Genomic DNA, 20986 nt, shown 5'->3' with positions numbered 1-20986 from the left:
GCACTTCCGCTCATGCCTTCGTTATTGGCCAGCTGCTTGACGCAGCTCGTCACAGACCACCAGGCGCACCGGCAGCCCCCGTCTCTGCTGACTCAGTGCCTTACCAGCAGTCCCTTCACCCCGAGATAGCATCCAGCAACTGACGCACACTCCTCCGGTCAACCCGCCCAGGCACTACCGTACAGAAATGGCTAAGACCGCGATCGGTGAGTTTTGCACTTTATTACGTGTGTGTGTTTTAGTGACATTACAGCGGATTCGCAGTTTGAGGAGGATGAGAGGCAGTGGCGACACCCATGGCACAAAAGGATGCTGAGGGTTGTTGGGAGGGAGCGGCCAGACTCCTCCGCAAGTCGCTGCTAAATATGTGATGAAGTTGTAAATCCGATGCAGCATTTTGAAGATTCATTATTATTATTAAATATTATTTTGGTCTTTAAAAGTCTAATCGATTTTGTCTAATTGTAAATCCAGTTCGGTGTCAATCAGTGAGGGGAGTTTGAGGTTCAGTTTGCCGTGTGAATGACGCATATTTATTTATTCAGCTGAAAGAAAAAAAACATATACATAAATACTCCATAAATGCAAAAGCCGGGCTGTTTTCCCAGCCTGCACAGCATCATCTTGTCGATGCCTGCCTGCCGCACCTGCCTCTTGTTGCCTGACTCAGAGCCGTGCAGCATAATGCAGCGCCAGCGACCCCACCCAACATCTACGGTCCCTTCAAAGCAACCCAGCCGCTCTCCAAGGGTGTGAAATATTTCCCCGTGACAAATCTCATTATTAAAACTGGGCCATCCTATGTAGCTGCGCTGTCTAAAGCCCGCTGAACCAATTTTGTGGTTACCGCCAAAGACGTGAATCAAAGAGAGATAGAGAGGGGGAAGGAAAAAAAGAAAGAAAGAAAGAAAAGGAACTGCTTCGCATTCCAGGGAAGAATTTACAACAAGGGACGGAAATATTAGACATCATTCCTGTTGGCAAGGTTATTGACAGTAATTATATTTGACAGCTATTATATTTGATAAGAGTTTTATGATCGGGCTGCAAATGATGCTTGAAGGCAAACATGACGGCATTTGGCATAAATATTCGGGGGGTGGGAGGGGATAAAATGGGATGCATGCTGTGGCAGGTGGAAGGCCTTGTGTCAGTAAATGCATCTCAACATCCCGGTTTCATTTGGGCTTTTTAACCCATCTCCTCTTCAGACCATAAACACTGCATGGGAGCTGCAGGGTTGCTAAAAAAGAAGCCCTGCCCACCACTAACGTGTGTGCGTGTGTGTTTGAGGAGAAAAAGAGCAGTGTGTGTGTGGTCAGTCTAGGGGATGGTGTGTTTGTTTTCTGCATGGTTGACATGCTGATGGATGCAGGGGCACGCTGAGGGACAGCGGTAAGGGTCCTCGTGTCTGCACTCAGTGAAACCAGCAACTAAACCCTGGCTGTTACATTTATTCCCCCCCTCCTCCCCCTTCTCCTCTTCCTCCTTGTCCTCCTACGCCTTCTCTTTTTTCCTCCGTGATTTGAGCTGTGGACAGGCAGACAGGAAGGGATGGGCATGGAGCAGACACTCCGCCATCATGCCAGTCAGCTTTCATTGGGTCGCTGAGTTCATGTAGGTTGTGCAGAAGCGCAAGAATAGTCTTAATGTTTCAGAACCAAACTGCTGTTTCACGTTGAAAATTATACAACTATATGTAAGGACAGAAAGGGATGATAAATGCCACCAGAAACATGTGATTTTGTTGGTTATCTTAAATTCTTGACAGTATAATATAGATCAGGACCACTCCTGTGTGCTTTAAGGCTTCTAAGCACTCTTCCTGATCCCTATCAGGTCCACTTGTCATATCCAATTAGGTGTGGTTATTCAACTAGCTCCATAAAATCTGTGCACACAACAAAAGCAGCTCAGATAACGGCACATCCCAAATCTCATCTTCACATGTCTCTCAGGTTTGTTTGTCTGTCTCCATGTCTGCCTGCCTGCAAGATCACGCTAAAAACTGCTCTGCGAAAACCTGACGGGGAGGCGGAGCACAGCTAAAAGGAGAAGCCATTAAATTTTGATGCAGAGCCGAGTCACTTTCTTTAAAATTGCGAAATAGGGCACTGGCCTTGGAGGAGGATGCGCTCGCTCTGCCCTTTCCAGTTCATCCTGATTAATCACTCCATCGATCTATGCAGCACACTCCCATTACTGGTTCAGATGACTGTTGCTTTTTAAGATAGGCCGAGAGGAAGAGGTGACATCAGTCCAGTGGTGATCCATGATGTGGTCATAAAAATTTACATGTGGGTTAAAGACAGTTCAGACATTTTAACATCCTTGGCAAGTCTGGTTGTTCTCTACAGACTCAAGAGTATCTTATAGACACAACCTCATTATTTTAAACATGCATTAGAAACCGAATTTTCCCTTTTAATATTTCCTGGCACAGTATCCGCATATTCACCACCTTGATTTAAGCAGTTTGTTGATTAATGATAGTATTTGGTGTATGCAGTTAGTTTGGGTTTATATTACAGATATTAGAGCACACTAAATAACTACGTCACAGCCGTACAGCCTGTCATCATCACCTAGGGGAGCAGCATCTACCTACAAGTGATTTGTAGACATCCATCACACTGTCAGCTTAGCGAGATGTCTATGATCAGCTTTCAAATGACAACATTTTCTCCCACTTTGTATACTCATATACTCGGTTTCTGTATGTTCACGTGTCCATACCTCTTTCCTTCATTTCCAGGGAACAGTTGTCAGCATTTTTACTGATATTTTCGCGCATTTGAGCACAGACTGTCATGTTTCAAGCAAAAGTGCTAAAACATACTAAAATTGGGGGGATTTGATCCTCTTTGCTTGTGATGCTCAGCTGATGATATTAATTGTGGCTGTTAGCTGCAGGCTCACATATTGATAGCTATTAGAAATTTTCCCTACCTGCCCTTCATCGTCCGGCTGCTCTAATATTTCCCGTAATGGCTAATTTTGCTCTTAATAACCTTGTGATTTTATTGCTGATGGGCGATTTGACTGTAAAGGGCTGGTATGTGCCGAACAGGAGCGCCAAACTCGCACTGCTGTGACTCTACAGCACCCAAGAGGGCAGTGATGATTTGATGCACAGGGTCATATTTTGTAGGGCAAGTTTTGTAGCCAATTTGCTCCTAGTGCTGCTAAGAGTGTCATTTCATTTGTTTTTCCACCCCGTGTGCCTTTTTACTCAACGTGGCTATCCCATAAATTCTTGTAATGGTGTTTTTTAAGACTGCATGAAGAAGAAGGGAGGAAGAGTGTGGCTGAGGGGGGGGGGGGGGGAAGGCTCCAGGAAAAATACCAAATAGGGGTGTGGCGGTTTGTGGCAACGCACTCTCTCTGAGGAGATGCTGGGAGCGTGGGTGAAAAAATAGAGAAAGAGAGTGAGAGGGAGAGTGCACCAGCGACAGATGAGACGGAGGCTTGGGGATGCAGAAGGTGCTGGGGAAGAGGGATGCTTGCGGGGGTGGAGGTAGTGTGGATATTGATGATCTGCACTCTTTCGGCTGATGGATTGGAAGAGGAAGTGCAGTTTGATGGCTGTGTCTGTGGTTGTGGGACGGGAGGAGCAGCTCTGACTGGTTGGAACCAGCCTGATGGATTGGAGTGGGAGCAGTAAAGTGTTGATGTCCCCGTCTGAAATTACTTCATCTCATCTTAAACTGACATATATCGCTTCAGCACGCCTGAAGCTCTGCCAGAAACCTTTGTTTGGAACGCCGTAGCTAGCCATTTTAATGTTTGTGATCCTCTGGGAATGACCATATTATTACACTGCTTACAGAAGGAATTCTCTCAGGAGGAATACAGTAGCACTTTAATGTTTCTACATAATAGTGACTCTCATATATTTTTGATTATGGAAATGAAAGGGGGGGGGGGGGGGGAATGTGGGTTTCAGACATGGAGAGCTGTTTCAGTTCACAGCAAGCGGTTCTTCTTAAGAGAATCAATTTAATTTAACAGTCATAGAAAAGCAAAAAAAAGTTTTTGCACCTTTATTAATAACCAGGATAGAGCTGCAATCATGGGCGAATTTATCCACTCGTCCATCAATGCAGATAAAGTCTCCTTTTTTATGTGATATGCTGCTTTTTTCCAGCTAAAATGAGATGCCTAACAAGCTCCTCTTAACCAGAGACTTCAGTGATTAACCAATTTGTCAAGAAAATCACCATCGAATTAACAGATTATGAAAAAATCATTAGTTGCAGCCAGAACTGCAGAAACTGTAGATCCACAGGAAAAAAAAGGACCCGCCCAGACTCAGCAACCAGTAAAGAGGAATATCTACTGATCTGCTCCATTAACCCAAATTATCTGCTCCACTGAATTGTTAACTGTCTGAGTCTTTAGCTGTCAAGCGGAGTTGTACGTACGAGAACATGGCTGCTGGGCCTTGACATATACACAGCCCCGTAATGAGCCAGTGACACCCTCCCCCACCCCCATCAGCAGAAATGGTGCAGTCCAGTAATTATGAGTTTAAGTGGCATCCACCTGACTTGGCTCCTTCCATTTAGCTGTCCTGAGGGCAGTCAGCGGTGGAGGGAGCTGATAATCCTTCCGTCTGTGATTTCAGTTTAAGTCAGAAAGGCGTTGGCACCATCGCAGGGCTACACCTCACCACTCGAGTGTTTTCTCCCCCTCTCACCCCTTTTCACTCTCTCTCTCCTTTCATCTCATAGAAATTGCACTATTTTCTGTTTCTTTCATCTTCATTCCTATTCTCTCTCTCTCCTTTCTTCCAATAATTCTCGTTTTTTTTATCAGCCTCCCTCCTGCTGTGCTCTTACTCTTTCCCTCTTCCTCCTCAGGGAAGGGGCTAACAAGGCCATCGGAGAATAGCAAGAGCTACATCTGAGAGTTTATCACATTACGGTGGCGTCTGCCCGTCTGCAGGGCAGAAAGTGAGACGCAGGGAGTGAGAGTGAGAGAGTGAGAAGGGAATGAGAGAAAAGAAGCGGCTTGTATTAATCACACTGTACCCCACCACAGAGAAGCTCTTTCCCAGTAAATCTAATTTCAGACGTTGGTACTGTGGCCTTCTGCAAATCATGAATCAATGTGCCACATTTCAGCCCTGAAGGCCTTGTGCTCTGGGTGATGGATTATGCCATACAATGACAGTTGGCATGCAAATCTGCCCCATGAGGCAGTGCACCTTGACAGATGTGCAAACGCAGAATATTTCACAACCTGCAGCGTGTTGCAGATACTTTTGCCTTCTCTCTGCTGGGACTGCTGCTGAACTTAAAGCACAAATTACAAAGGAGTAGGTGCCAAAAACACAAGAATGAAAAAAAAGAAAAAAGAACAAGGTTACACAAGGTTGTTCTTTTCATACTTTTATTTTCTGTCTGCCCTTCGGAGTATTTGTTCCTCCCTGCAGGGGCGTAGGTTGCCAAACACAGCAACTATGAATTGCTGCCAGCTTCACTTCAATGTTATTAAGTTTTTGGACTGTAAATGGACCATGGGATGGACAGCCATACTGCTGTGCTATGCTGATAAGCTAAACCAGTAGCTGTTAGCCTCCTCTATCCATAAGCCACAGTCTAAGAAGATAAAAAACCCAAAGATTATCTGGCTTCTAAAATTACCTGAAAACCATACAACTAATCGCTGATTACCTACAGAAAAGCTGTGGAGCACAAGGGCGTTGGTCTGCCGGCGTTAATAAATAATAGGCCGAAATAAATGCATAGCTAATGATGTGTGGAGAATCCTGTGGGGATGGAAGCATCTTGACTGTTGGGGAAATTAGGTCAAGTAAGGACACATCCGTCATGCTCCCCTCAGTGGAAACAAAAGCCTCAAAATGTCTGCAAAACCCTGAGCAGTTCAGCTGCAGCAGACATCCTTTGATGAGATTTCCTTTTGGACGTCTTGATGAATAATTATCCCTCCAAAAATGTTAATATTTACATCAAAGACCTCCCGTGGAAGTAGAAGTAGGTTACAGATGTTTCATCTTTTTTCTGTGTTACTGGGTTAATATTTTGCCTGTGTGCATGTTAGAGGCGCGGCCCTAAGTGTGCACGACAGCAAAGTAAGCAGAAGTAATATTTCACATTTGTATCCGCAGCTTACAAAGAGAAGATGAAGGAGATTTCAGTTCTCTCGCTCATCTGCTCCTGTCTGTATCCCGAGAGCCGCAAAAATATCATGGGCGACTATGAAGGTAGGGTGGATATAAGCCTCCTGTTTTATCCAAAAGCACCTGAAGGAAGAAAGAAAGGCAGAGAAAAGTGAGAATTGTCTTTCTTTTGTTCGTTTTTGTTGCACACGCATGCAGATATGGACATAAAGCCCATTAACAAGCGCGCCTCAGGCCAGGCCTTTGAGGTCATCCTGAAGCCGACCTCCCCTGTATCTGAAGTGGCCCACTGCATCACCAGTCCCCCAAAGAGGGACATTTCCCTGGAGGATATCCAAAAGAAGCTGGAGGCAGCTGAGGACCGAAGACGGGTAAGGATTTTCCCCCCACAGAGACACAAAAACATCAAGTGTAAGAAAACAAAATAATGCCAAACAAAAGCACAAAATCATCTTCGAGCTTACAAAATATTGCTGCTATGATGTTATAATCGGTTGGCTTCCCTTGAAATCTAATTTCACATAAATGTGCATCACATTGGCTGCTGCACCCTCAAGCCTGTCATGAAAAATCGAGGCTGACATCGGCTAATTCCTGCATCCCATTGATTCGAATGTCAATAGAGTGAGTCCAGCACCTGACGAATCCAACAAACCAGCACCAAATCAATCAACCAATCAATATCACTGATTTTTTTTTAACTCCGACTACCCAATACTGTCAGGAAATATAAATTATAATAGTAAATAATTCATTATAGTTTTTAAAAAAATTAAGCCGGTGAGGAAAGACCTTTTCCTAGATCGTTTAAACATCTGCATCTGTTGCACCATCTCTGACTCACTCTCAGAGACATAAATCAATGAGTGGTCAGATTTCAGTAAATCACATTTAAGAACAAATTTAGGAAGACATCTTCTCTCTTCTTTCTCCTTCTCCTCTTCCTCCTCCAGTGCCAGGAGGCGCATGTGCTTCAGACCTTGGCTGAGAAGCGAGAGCACGAGCGCGACGTGCTGATGAAGGCCATGGAGGAAAACAGCAACTTCAGCCGCATGGCTGAAGAGAAGCTCCAGATGAAGATGGAGCAAATCGAGGAGAACCGGATGGCTTACCTGGCCGCCATGATGGAGCGCCTGCAGGAGAAGGTGAGGAGCGGAGAGAGTCCCATCTGAAAATTATTCTTCTTATTATCCGGCTAATAATAAAAATTATGTCACTGTGAGACTTTGCAAACAGGCAAATAAATATTTTAGTTGTTACTTCATATTGTGTATAATACATACTGATGTCAGTGTGAATAAGAAACGGTCATTCTCGTTGTGTTGCTCCAACTACAAAATCCCCAGACAAAATATTGACGGTGTGACCTCAGAAAAGCTGAGAAATCTTAAAGAATGCTTGTATTCATAAATCTATCACTAAGTCAAAGTAGTATCTGCTATTTTCTGATTCGCACTATGAAAACTTAATAACATTTGTCTTTGCTATAAGAGTCCAAAACAAACAGCTGAACAAACTGAAAGTGACTCTGCCGTTACACACAGTGACATAATTACCATCAATGTTTTATTACAGTTATGAATCTGACAATGAAACAAACCAGTAAAGACAAATGTGTTTTAGAGCTGAAGTACTGGATAATATTCTCATGTTCATAAAGACAAGAATAAATAGGAACCATATTATTTAGCAAGCTAAGGACAGTCACCACCAGTTGGGAGTTAGTTGCTTATTCAGTACTCGTGTTCTCCACCATCATTTTGAAAAGTCTTGCACATTTATCAAGTTATCATTAGCAAAAGACAGAATGACATTTAAACTCAAAATTGCCTTTGGGTAGTAGGTCTGGAAATAGATTTTACTGCACAAACACACATTCGCACACACATACATGGACTCGAAAGAGGAAAACAATACAAGCCGTGCTGTCACGGCTGGTAAATATAGCAAGAGGGGAAATGAAGTCCAAGGGTCAGCATAGGGAAACTGTTGCTGTGAACAAGGGGGAAAAAATGTCAGGAAACGGCTGGCAGCAGAGAAAAACGTGACATCCTCAATGTGTGTGTTTATGTTTTTTCTAGGAGAAGCATGCACAGGAGGTGCGCAGGAACAAGGAATTGAGAGAAGCACTGACAGCGTGAGAAACCCCAACTGGTTCCATGTCCCACCTCCACACCCTCCACCGCCTTCCCCAGCCCTGAGGAACGCCCCACCCCGCTCCTTTCCCCACCCGTATCCCACATTTCCCCACCTCTCCACCCCCACCACCATACTCCCCCCTACACTAGTACAAACCACCACAGCCTGAGGTGCCACCCCGACACAGCGGGAGCTTCAAATGGAGTTGGGGGTGGGAAAAATGCAAAAATGATTAAAAACAAAAGAAAGATCAATGTATCCTGTCCACTCTTCCCAAAAAAAAGAATGTTTTCGCTCCGTTTCAAATGAGAGGAAAAGAAAAAAAAAATCAAATTGACAAGTGACAGTGGTTTTTGTAAATACTTCCTTTTTTTGTTATATACAGTACGATACAAGCAGCAAAAGTATTGATTGCAGTGTGCCATTTTTATATATAAGTTTCTTCTCCTTGCATATATGGATGTAATAATTTGTTCATTTTCATGTTTACTTTTTTTTGTTCATTTCAGCCTGAGAATGTTTTCTCTTTTAGATTTCTCTTGTGTGATTACAGGCTTAGGTGTTTGTTGTGAGTTTGCCAGCTAGCTGATGGTTGGCGGTGACTGCTTGCGTCCTCACACGGCCCGCATCCTGGCTCAGTTCCCTTCGCCCCTGCAAGTGGCCGCTTACTCATCTGACCCAGCAGATCTGCGAGGCAAAATTAGATCCATCCGGTTTATGCCAGTATTCAATCAGTGAGGAGCAAGTGCAGGAAAGCTGACAGAGGGCAAAGGGGGACAGTTTTGCGTTCATGTGAGGACCGCAAGCCGTCGTCGCACATCCACTCCTGTGAGGTAGGGTAGTGACTGTACCACAGGAGGCCACTTTAGCATTTAATGAGCCCATCCTCATCCTTCTTCCTTCCGTCTGCAAACTCTTCATCTCTCCACATACAACATATATATATATCTACTGTAAAAGCACTCACTCACATGCTCTCCACACAGGCAACCACAGAGCTCAGGCAGAGCGTGCTAATTTCTGTCCATCTGGCACCGGAAAGCTCATCCCTGACAAATGGCGGGCCTCTTATATTCCTCTGAAAACAGGCTTCCAGTCACATTTAAATCACATGTTACTGTAACGTACGACACCACTGGGGACAAAGTGCATCCTGAGAATGCTGAAGTGCAAAAACAAAATAATAATAATAAAACCTGCTACTGTGAAGCTTAATTTGGAGAAAAAAACAAAATAAATCCCAGTTTTCTCCATTTCACAAAGGCTAGAGTAGTCCGCGACATCGCCATCACCTACTGGGAACCATCGCACTTCACTCCGAGACACTTTAAATGCCACTGTAAGGTCAGCACAAGAAAGACTTCTAAGCCATAAAGACAGGTATCACTGCAGCAGCGATTCACAGTATTTCCATCTGTAAAGGTGTATATGAGTGTGATAAAGTATCCGAATGGTTTGTAACCAGGGTGTTGAAGCCTGAGGTTGAACCCTGTTGGTCACGCACGCACAGTTGACCCATAAATGTGTGTGAGTGTGTGTGTGTGCAAGTGTGTGTGTATTTCAGAAACGGCGGGTAGATAAACCAACCCTTGTGCCATATGATATTGATCCGGTTAAATATAAATAAACACCATTACAGTCAGAAGTTCAGCACAGACAGCGACTCTCCTACCTGCCTCTCTCACTCTCTCTCTTTGTCTCCTCTATCCATTTGTGTGTTTCCCCCTCTCCACATATATCTTTGTGAGCAAGCAGTGGTTAATAAAGATTTGGGGTTCAGTGAATGAAACCGGCTCTCAGACTGACTTCTTTCCTGCACGCTTGTGTTTCCAGTGGACTATTTTCTTTATGTAACTGAAACAAAATGTCAGGTCAGAACAATGCGTGGATAAACACGTCTGTAGGTGAATTATTCAGCTTCAATAACTCTTTGGACTGTACAACAATCACCACCTGGATTTAACTAAGCAAACAGGTATGAGCCTTCCACTGGATAATTACTGCAATGATTAACCTGTTTCGGCTGCCAACAGGTTATTTAACCCTAACCGATGCAGTAATTAGTTTCTCATTTCTTAAACCAGAAGGTGCTAAATATTAACCGGCATCAAGCAAAGAAAACTACTAAGGAGACTGCTGAAACTGCTAAAGAACTGTACAATGCATTATGAAAATGTGGAAGGACAGAAGTGTGTTAGCGGATACCCACATGCTAAGTGCAAAGGGAACTCAGGGGATTGGGACTAAACAGCTTTTAGATTTAAGAAAACCACTTATCATTGAGGAAAACTGGGAAAAAAAACATGCTTTAATTTGGTAGGGAGAATGAAGATTGGACTGGATGTTGAAGGAAAAAGGTCGTGTTCTCAGATGAATTCTGTTCCTGATGAGTGTATGAGGGTAAAAAGAGAGGTGGATAAGGTGGTGCACCCATCGTGCTTAGTGCCCCCAGTACAAGCCTGTGGGGCAGGCTTATAAGCTTGGGTTGCTTCAGTTAGTCCACTCCAGATTCAGCATTAAAAAAAAATAGATTCTTCCATCAGTGTAGTTTTTCTTCCTTCATGCAGTGAGGATATTGCAAGGTGACAGCGTCAGGATTCATCGGGCTCAGACTGTGAAAGAGTGGTACATGGAGCACGAGGCAGACCATTAACCCCACTGAGACTGGAGAAGTCGTCTGACTCTCTCATCGTGAATACAAGATATCAGTGAAAAATGAATACAGCTGTGCAGGAAATAAATGCCATGAGGTTATCAAAATGCTGTGTTTTGTTTTATATACTTTTTAAAATTATTGTTGATTTTATTTTAAATATTTAGATATAAATAAGTAACAAAAAATACTGATTTTTACTGACTCTACCTATGTATTATTTTAACATTTATCATGTATTTATTTGTTCTGCAAAACTTAGCATTAGTGTGAGCGAATCAGAGAACAGCTTTATATTGTAAGGTAGACCCTACAATAATACATACAGAGAAAAACCCAACAATCAAATGACCCCTATGAGCAACCACTTTGGCGACAGTGGGAAGGAAAAACTCCCTTTTAACAGGAAGAAACCTTGGGCAGATCCAGACTCAGGGAGGGGCGGCCATCTGCCCGACTGGTTGGGGTGAGAGATCAATACCTGAACCAGTTTAAGGCTACTAAAGTAACTTCTCTGGCATTTGTTATGGGCATAGTGCTGCAGTCAGCTGTTTTACACAAACACCAAAGAAAAAGAGACACAAAGTCATAAACATAGATAAAACATTACAGATTAGATGGTACCTAACTACACATAAAATCATGAAGAAAGAAAAAATCACAGCCTCTAATGATGAATTTGATTGAGCGCCTTTTGTTTTTTTAATAACTGTCTGCAGATTTTGAGTTAACGTTGTTATTTGATCACAAAAAAGCATAAAGTGAAAATCTGACATCAGCCCCAGTTATAAAAGGAAAGTGAGAATAATGAAGGCCGTATTTGCACATTAGCTTTTCCTGCTATGACAAGTAGAAGGGCAGTTTACGAGGCTTTAATTTGAGTTGTATGGTTCCAACTTGTTTATTATACATGACCAGCTTTTTAAAACGTTCATCAAGATTATATGGAGACATAGAAGTACAGCATAAATGCCTGTGCATTTCCATTACATCTATAGAGAGTGTTTATACTCTTATCTGTTTGTACTATTATCTGCTCTAAAACATTTTTAAAATAAACTTTGAAAATGTACTTTTTCAGTGGATTAATATAACAAGAAAACATTCTAATGCTATTAGAATAATGTGCATTTTTGCTGTATTGCTTTAACCTAAAAAATATACGATTTCATTACGCATAATAGGTTTCCTTAACTTCTTTCAGTCCTTTTCCTTGTGAAATATTCCCATTTTGCTGTGATTAACAAAACATCCTTTGCCCGCGATGACTTGAAGCACCACTTATGACCAGTTGAGGGCGACAAAAGACAAGCTGTCTTCGCTCCACTTCACTGATCTTGCCTTTCGGCTGCACAGAGAGGCTTACATCACTACCTGGCTCTGCATCATCATCAGGAAATGAAAGGAGGATGACTAGACAGAAGCGGAGAGAGGCGACAGCAAAGAAATAAAAGAGTCAGAGTTACGCAGGCGACCGGGCCGACTATTTGGGCCACTGTGCTGAGAACAGAAGGTGCAGCTGGTGCAAGCTGAAATGATGGCAAAGAGACAAAAACCTTTGATGCACACTTCCTTTCTCACAGGTTCCTGCTCCCTCTCTCCTTTGACTCTGCCACCCCTCCCATTGCTTTCTTCGCCCTTTTCTCTTCATCTGCTACCCAATACTCCATCCCTCCTTACTTTCCTCCTTCATCCTCTTCCAACCTTTCCTCCCTCCTTTTTCCCTCCTCTAGTTCCCACGGAGCACATGGGGCCAGGCAGGCTGCTATTGTCCAGGATATCCCCTCCTTGTTAATGGTTTCCTGTGCACACACAGAGGACTGCTGAGAGAAACAAGCAGCCTCATCTGATACCAGGCGTCGCCATGTACTGCACACACACACACAAACAACTGGAGGCATCAACAAGCAAACACACGTACCATACCACACCAAAGCACATTCACACCGCAATGAATAAAATCCCAGCACACTTGAACAAATACGCAGGTGATTTATCAGAACTCTTTTTTTATTGCAAGGAACTTGTCGTTACCACCAGCAAGACCTTTGAAAAGCAGGCAAATCTGATTTGTCAGCGCTTGCTTGTGTTTTGTACAACCATGAAATGCACACAGTCACAGTGAGGTTTGCTAGGAGACACCAAAACATCACCTGGAAATAAAGCAATTGCATTTAGAAATCTGTCTACAGGCTTTGGAAATGTAATGATGTTATTTACTTTTTATTTACTACAACTGTTCTTACAGACGGAGATGAGCTTCCTGTTGGTAACTTCTGACTCTAAACGCTGATGCAAAAAAACTTTTGAGACTAGGTGATAAGAAGAAAAAAAACAGCCTAACATCTTTTACATTAGGAAGAAGCAGGAACTTTGCTATAGCTGTTAAAAAGCTGTTAATCAGTTGATTGTTAAGGACAGGATTTACTGTAGAGAGGAAGTTTAAGTTGAGGGAAGCGAGTTTAAATAACAACGCTTTACATGAACACTGGAGGCTGTGGGTAAATCACATTTAGCTTTGTTTTAACCAAGCTGGTAGCTGACGTCTGCTCCCACTATCAGTCAGACGAGCACCTGGTTTTGGTTATTCCACCCCATAAAATGTTGTAAATAGGGGGTGACTCTCAATCCCCTGTAACTGTGGTACCAACACCCGAGTTCCAGGGTGAAAGTGTCCCCCCCCCTTTCACCCAGGAACTCGACAGGCTGCTTGACCATCTGGAAAAGCCATTCCTGATAGACTGACTACAGTGGGTGAAACTTCTAAAAGGGGTGGGCAGGAACAGAGATCAATCAACATAGTAAATCACACTTGTTGCCTTTTAGTCACGGTCTCCCTCGTCACTGATTTTTTCTTCTCTTCTATACAAAGAACAACAACAACAAAAAAAAAAACATTACAGATGATTAAAAAAAAAAGGACTATAACTAGGTATATCCTCTGTGGGATGTCATCATCATCATCATCACCATCATAGAAAAAAATAGCACTTTCTTAGCAGGAAAATAAAGAATTTGAGTCCTTGAGTCCAGCTCAGCTGGGAAGTGAGTCGAGTCTGTACGCAGATTGAGTTTTCATTTTAGTCAGAAAGCTCCTATCTCCATACCCCAGGGTCTGTAGGGTTTGGCCACGCCGGAGTTCTGGGTCGGGGGGCTGATGGCAGTAGTGGGTGAGATGAGGGGGAAGGTGCTGAAGGTGAAGGGGAACGCCGAGAGAGAGGAGAGGAGTGGAGGGGAGAGCTTGGAGGCCGACGAGGGGACCAGAGCAGGATGCAGGACGGTGGTGGGAGCGGCAGTGGTGGAGGGAATCCTGATCGGACCTTGATCGGAGTGTGGGGTGACGCTGCCGCTGCGCCTGCCCGGGATGTGAGTCTCTGCAACCAGCGCGGAGGATGACGGCGAGGAGGAGGACGGCGATGAATTGGAGGTGGATGACAGAGGAGTTTGTGGGCTGCTGGTGGTGCTGCGGGGTAGAGGCGCCAGCGGTGCACCCTGTTGGTGCTGGAGGAGGAGGGGGTGTGTGAGGTGGGCAGCGGGGGATCCGAAAGCAGAACCCCACGCCAGGTGACTCAGGCCGGAGTGAGCCTCACGCTGACTGGCGTAGTTGTTGAGGTGAGAGACTAGACGGATCCGCAGAGGGTCTGCGCTGTCCAAGCCTTCGATTATGCTCAGATAACGAGCCGTCTCAGCCAGGCACTCCCTGAAACCCAAACCACGGTAGTCCATCGCGAGGGCGTGGGCGTCAAAGTAACCTGAAGAAGACAGTAAATTAGATTCTATAACCGCCAACTCCTCTGAACTTTAAAAAAGAAACCGTTATGAACCATTGAGCCCTTGCTTTTGGGATAATGACATATCAGTCACACAAAAAGAGACTACTTCCACTGCTGATCTGGTCAGACCAGCTATGTGTGTCTCATTTAAACATATTTAAAATTAATAAGTGTACCTTTGCCTCCAGCAGCATGAAGCATCTTCAGATGATCAACAGTCATCTGCAAAATCTCTGCTTTCTCCAGCTTGGCTGAACCCTTCAGGGAGGAAAGAAAATGGAAAAGATAAGATTTTAACAATCCAACAGATTTTAGGTAAACAGTGAGCTTTCCTGAGTGTTAACTGCTCATTAGGCTGGGAGACTTCGCGTACTTGTTTCTCGTAGGCGCTGGGAACCAGCCTGCGGAGCTCGCTGAGGCTGTTATTGATTCTGTCACGGCGTCGCTTCTCAATAATCTGAGAAAAGATCATTAAAGATTAGAGATGAGACCTGCTAAATGTGACATTTGGTGACAAACAAGGTCAAGAAAGATAAATTCACTTACTCCTCGACGCCTTTTCCTCGCCTGCACCTGAGTGGATGTTGAGGGAGACATGGAGCCGAGAGGGGAGCTCATATTCCTGAAAGAAGGTGGAACGGGGAGGTTTGGTCAATATCCGCACAGTAAAGTTTTACAGAGATATTCACAAACTTGAACCACTTCAGAGGAAGGAAACACTTCAGGGCCAAATGACTTACCCATTCTCATCTGCGCTCTCCTTCTCCACTTCAATAGTTTCATCCAGCTCGCTGTCCGAGGAGCTAAAATCGTGATTCCTCTTCATTTTGATTCGTGCGCAGTAGTTCCTTCAGTGCGTCAGCTTTGTGAGCCAAACTCGCTTCTGCCCAGGTTTGCCCGGAGCGCCTCTGTTTGAAGCGCTCAGCTTTCCCACGGTGTCATTTCAACGGTGCAGTCGGGCAACGGGGGCGGTGACCCGCGCCAAATCAGCCAATCACAAAGCTGTCTCGGGTTTGAAAGACAGCAGTTAGCCCAAGCACGTCTTCGTGCGCTTTGAGGGCTGGGGGAGAGTTAAGATCTCCCACTCTGAGGCTGTTTCGATGCCCTGAAAAACCTTCAATACTTTTCACCTGTAACGGAAGCTTATGTAAAAAAGAGCGGTGGGTCATGACTTATGAGCGTTTGCAAATTATGAGTACATTTTAATGACCATGACTGCGACTTTTACTTTTCACAATAAACAAAACTTTAAACCTTTTATGTATTTTAAAAATTGTATCTATTTAATTAATTTTTGAAGTTTAGTGATGTAAATGTGCCTGTGAACGTCTGTTGTTTAAGTGTGCTATATAGGCTATAAATTAAACAGACGTGACTGACAACATAAAAAGATTCAGATGTTTTTCATAGTGCATGTTTGGGATATATTTTATATCGCAGAACAGTTCAGTCTGCTAAATATTGAAGATTTGGGCCGACCTGCCCTGGGACTACAGATGGAAATCAGCAGTTTAGTTATAATCTTTACATTTAATATGTTTGTTACACTGATGTCCATTAACACACGTTGTTCCTGTTGAATCGATTTAATAATATTTTTCTTTAAGACCACAGACAGCCTTTGTTACCACTTTATGTTCCCCTTCTTAAATACTTTCATGCTTTTTTCTTTTCATTCGGCGTCTTTTTTCTGAAATCACAGCTGAGTTTTTAAAGAAAAACAGGTTTCACGACGTGATTTGGGATTTTTTCCCCCCCTCAATTTCAGAGTGACTGATCTTGCCAAACACGGAGGATCTTTGGAGAAACTTTGACATCGGTCCAATGGACTTTCGGTCCATGACTGTCCACCCCCCGCCCCCAACCACCCTGCTCCCGCGAGTCCGCCCCCTCCTCCCCCGTGTGTGTCCCCGGTGGTGATGAGGAGTGGCTGGCCGGCTGTCAGCACGCGCTGGCCGTGGGAAAGTTCCCTAACCGGCGCTGATAACCAATCAGAGGCCGACGGCCGGCTCCAGCGCTGGAATGAATGGAGCAATTGGTCGGGGCGACGGGCGGTCTGCGAGCGAGCGTGTGAACCTGTAATCCAATACTAACTCAGCCCGGGAGGAGAGACAGGGAGCGCTGCCGCAACCAGAGGAAGCCACCAAGTCTAATCTTACCCCACAGAGAGACCTCATGCACGGTAAAGACTCCGTGGGCACTTCAAGGGCTTGTGAGAGCAGTCAGCGAGAGGCCCGTAATGCAATCAAAGCGGTTTGTCCGCTCTCCCTGGAGTTTCCATATCATCACCAGCGCACGACTGATGGCTCCTATAATGGTCACACTCCCCAAATAATTTGACAAGAGCTGCTGCTGTGTGTTTGTATATGCGTGCAGCACTCATGTAATGCATATGGAGCTGGAGCCCCTCAGGCGACGGTCTCCTGCAGGGACCGGTCTGCGGCATATTTAAACAACAGTGCGGTGTTTTAAAGAATAGTGCACAGTGATAGACATGAAAAACGCCTGAATCATTAACAGTATATAAGTAATCATCTCTCTCATAGGCTGCAGTGGCTTCTATTTCATTTCATTTGAGGAACATATTAAAGCCAAATTTTACTCCACGGTTTTATTGTTGTTCACATTTAACACCTCTTTCTAATAGTCTGTAAAGGGCATTAATAAAATGACACCACCTCAGTTTACATTAGGTCTAACCTGCCTGGTATAGTGTTAAACTCCTCAGCTATTAATGTTTCTGAGGCCTGATAATGATCCAGTAATATAATGGTTATCAAAGATGGGGCTCAATTTATTTAATGAGTATTTTTTCTCAGTATTTTACAAAATGAGTCTGCTATGACATCGAAGTCTGGTGATATAAGAGTTACAGCAGAGAAACAGAAAAGAACTAAGTTTATTTTGCATTCAGCAAAAAACTTAAAATAAATCTGTCGACCAAAACAGGCGAATCACAAAAGAGCTATTTGTTTAAAAAAAAAGTTGCAGTGCCTTTGATCATTTCTGAGTAAGCTGTATTACATTTAATAAAAGCTCACCTATAATTAACAGAGTAAACAAAGAACAACCTGACGTAAAATTAAATAATAAAGAATAAAAGAATAAAAATACTAAATTATGAAAAAGCACACTCCCACTGCCCAGTTTGCTCACTTTAAACACGATGATGTAATGTTTATGTTTCACTGCATTTATAAGATAATCCTCAAAGACTCCTGTGTGTGATGTCACTGCAGAGGTACAGCTGGAATTATGGGAACAAACTGGTGGCAAACTGACATTTTTATCCCGGCTCGCGTTAAAAAAAAAGAGAAGCCAAAATTGTCACTGAAGGCAGTTTCATTTAATGCATCCTGCAAAATATCTGCACCAGGCAGCAACAATGAAGGGCTATGAATAAAGCGAGGAAATGTGCTCTGTGAGGATGTAATGAGGAAACATAAAACCTCAATTCATCAGACTTTTTAAACATTTATTGTGATATATAAGATCGTAGTGCACCTCCACTCATTCTCCGAGGGGCTGTGGGATTGTCGTTTTAATCTTACGCTAATAAAGAGCAACAGAAAAATCAGTCATTAGGAGCATGCCTGCACAGACACACACACACGCACAGACACACACACACGCACTCAGGGTAATATGGAGATCCTTATCAGTGGGAGCCGAAGGCAACCCGAGGCGTAATAGTCATCTCAGAGAGAAGGCCTGCCTTGTTTGGTTTATATGAATGAGAGGAAGCACTTAGGGCTGTTTTCATCTTATTGTTGTTGTACAAGGCTACGCTTATATCAGCACACACACACACACACACACACAGACAAGGTACAACCTTTTGCTGAGCTGATCAGCGGTGAGCTGGTGCCTGTGTGAGTGTGTGTGTTGGGAGTGGGCGAGCGAGTTGCGTTCACACACGTTCCGAGTGCATGCAACCTGAAGCTTTTGTCACAATAAACACAGGTGTGCGTCCACATTAGTTTCGGACTTTGTGTGTGTGTGTTTGTGTATTGAGCGTGGAGGGAGGAGGAGGTGGAGGCGGGGGGTGTGAGCCCTCTTGTTGTATTTCAAGTTCACCCAGAGTTCCCACGCTGTTATTTTCTGCCCGGCTGTCTTTGTTCTACCGGTCTCATCACATGTTGTGATTAGTAGGGCCTTTCAGAGGCCGCCCTTTGAAGGTGAGGGCCCGTAACACCACATCATCAAATCCACCCCTCCCCTCCCCTTCCCCACAGCCGCCCTCCTCTTCTCCCGCCGCGGATCAGGCCACCAAATCGAATGATACTCAGGCCCAGGACTCGGTGACGGCTCACCTCCGATGCCCTTTCTGTCTCGTATTCGCTTCTTTTCTCATTTCATGTCTAATTTCCTGTTTTCACATATTTTCCTCCGTCTCCTTTTCTCCAATGACAGCCCCGCTTTGCATGTCCTCTCCCTCAGACAGTCATTTGGTCTCTGCAAATGCTGCAGAGCTGCCAAATCCTCTCAAACGGCGAATATTGATGCACGTGGTGTGAGCTCAGTTCAAAATGTGAAACGTTAAAGCACTGATTTAGAAATTAACTTCTTGATTCCACGTCCTCTGCTGTCTTCTACTGTACAATCATAAAGGGTTTTGAATTCCAGTTTATTAGTAAGCCACAAGGGTTTTTTTCCCTCTTTTTTTGGGCTGCAATTACATATAATCAGTGCAGACATAAATTGAGTCTAGACTGTCTTACCAGAAGGAAATGTTTGAAGTATTTGTGCACATTCGGGCTTTGAAGTTGTTTTAAAGGGAGATTTCACCAACAAATTCAGCTCGGTGCTGCATGCCGCCTGTATTTTCTGCATTACGCTACTTTGGCTGTAGATATTTATACAATGGTCCACATGTCATCGGGTTTTTAGTTGTATTGGTTTATTTAGATGTGACTTCCTGAACAGAGCTTATGTGGCTGGGAGCGTAAATCAAGCAGGACTGCAGCGCTGACAGACTGACTTTGATGAACGATGCTGAACTCGCATTCAGGAACTCTCGGTTACTCCTTAACAAAACAAAGTCACGAAAAACTGTTAATGTGCTAAAGTCTTCCCGATGTTCTGCTCGAACTTTGCCAGCAGATGCAACGGTGAAGGTGAGGTCTGTTTCCCACCAATTATATTAATGCGCACAAAAGTCATAAACACAATTAATTAACAAGGTTGAGTATGAAACAGTCGCGCTATTCGAAAAGGGACAAACTGAGATTACAAAGAAATCTCATGAGGTTTTGAGGAATTTACGAAAATATAAAATAAGAATCTCCTTTAAATCATAAAGCCGCAACAAATCATCACTTCTTAATTTAATTTCAAGCTGCTCATCATCTTCTCCTTTTGGGAAAAAGAATAAAAATTAAATCCTGACTCACTCAGCTGGTGGCTAATAATTTAATCTTTACGTCTTCTCTATCTCATCCCATCCCTGCGTTTATAAAGCCCTAAAATAAGCTTCATAAGTGGGAAGGTCCTGAGAAGAAACAGAGGAGCGATTGTTCTCGCAGGATTACTGGTTGTCTTGACTTGATTCACTGGAAGTGCTGAAAACATATTTAAAGCCTTAAAATGAAATAAATAAAAATGTTAAAAGATACACATACAATGTAACTTTACTGAGAGGAAGCAATCCCTCAACTAAGGCTGCGTCCTTGGAGTCAGCTCGAGTCATCAGAATGAATTTCTGTATAAAACTGTTGCTACCTAATGAACTTCACTGTTTATTTTTTAAACGTGCTCCTCCTAGAGACCTCCTGCCATTACCTAACCAAGTTATGGACGGGAACTGGCTGTGGCTCAGTGAAATTAGTCACACAGAAGGTGCGTCACCAAAAGCCTCTCAGTGATTGCTTTGGTTGCTATCAGATTGCTCCAGCAACCTGCTAGCAACTAAATCAATCTCAAAGCTTTAGGTGTGGCACCGTATACCAGTTTCACACAAGATCACTGCCAGCAACTTCCAGCAACCGCTTATAACCCATTTGTGAAATACACAATTTCACTGGCTGGGCTTGAGGTCTGCCTGACTGGGGCTCTGAAAATCAATCTCCCAAACTGTCAGTGAATACATATTTTCTACCCAGTGGCAAAGGGTTGCCAGACGGTTGTTGAAATGTCTAAAGACCGATGTGACTGAGGCCTTTGTTCAAAATGGGAATGAAATAATTCTAGTCTAATGTCAGGAATGGAGCTGGACAAAAAATGAAATTAGACACAAAAAGTAAAACAAAAATGCAAAAGATTTATTATTTCAGAAAA

The 20986-nt window shown here is 43.7% G+C and overlaps 2 protein-coding genes across 2 annotated transcripts; one reads left to right on the top strand and one right to left on the bottom strand.

Annotated features, from left to right (window-relative positions):
• On the top strand, positions 1 to 10073 carry stmn2b (stathmin 2b). Its single transcript, XM_026155816.2, has 5 exons — positions 1 to 206; positions 6134 to 6229; positions 6344 to 6516; positions 7099 to 7290; positions 8227 to 10073. Exons 1-5 carry the CDS (start codon positions 188 to 190, stop codon positions 8284 to 8286), a joined length of 540 nt encoding a protein of 179 aa, XP_026011601.1. The 5' UTR covers positions 1 to 187; the 3' UTR covers positions 8287 to 10073.
• Positions 10074 to 12929: 2856 nt separating this feature from the next.
• hey1 (hes-related family bHLH transcription factor with YRPW motif 1) lies at positions 12930 to 15642 on the bottom strand. The gene is made up of 5 exons (XM_026156142.2): positions 15451 to 15642; positions 15257 to 15332; positions 15084 to 15167; positions 14887 to 14968; positions 12930 to 14689 (listed from the first exon to the last, which is right to left on the bottom strand). The coding sequence occupies exons 1-5, from the start codon at positions 15534 to 15536 to the stop codon at positions 14022 to 14024; spliced, it is 996 nt and encodes a 331-aa protein (XP_026011927.1). The 5' UTR covers positions 15537 to 15642; the 3' UTR covers positions 12930 to 14021.
• Between the last annotated feature and the right edge of the window lie 5344 nt (positions 15643 to 20986).

This window comes from Astatotilapia calliptera, chromosome 22, assembly GCF_964374335.1.
Source record: "Astatotilapia calliptera chromosome 22, fAstCal68.1, whole genome shotgun sequence".
In the NCBI taxonomy this organism is placed as follows: Eukaryota; Metazoa; Chordata; class Actinopteri; order Cichliformes; family Cichlidae; genus Astatotilapia; species Astatotilapia calliptera.
Note: the sequence above shows the minus strand (reverse complement) of the source record. Positions and strands in the feature narration are given on the sequence as shown.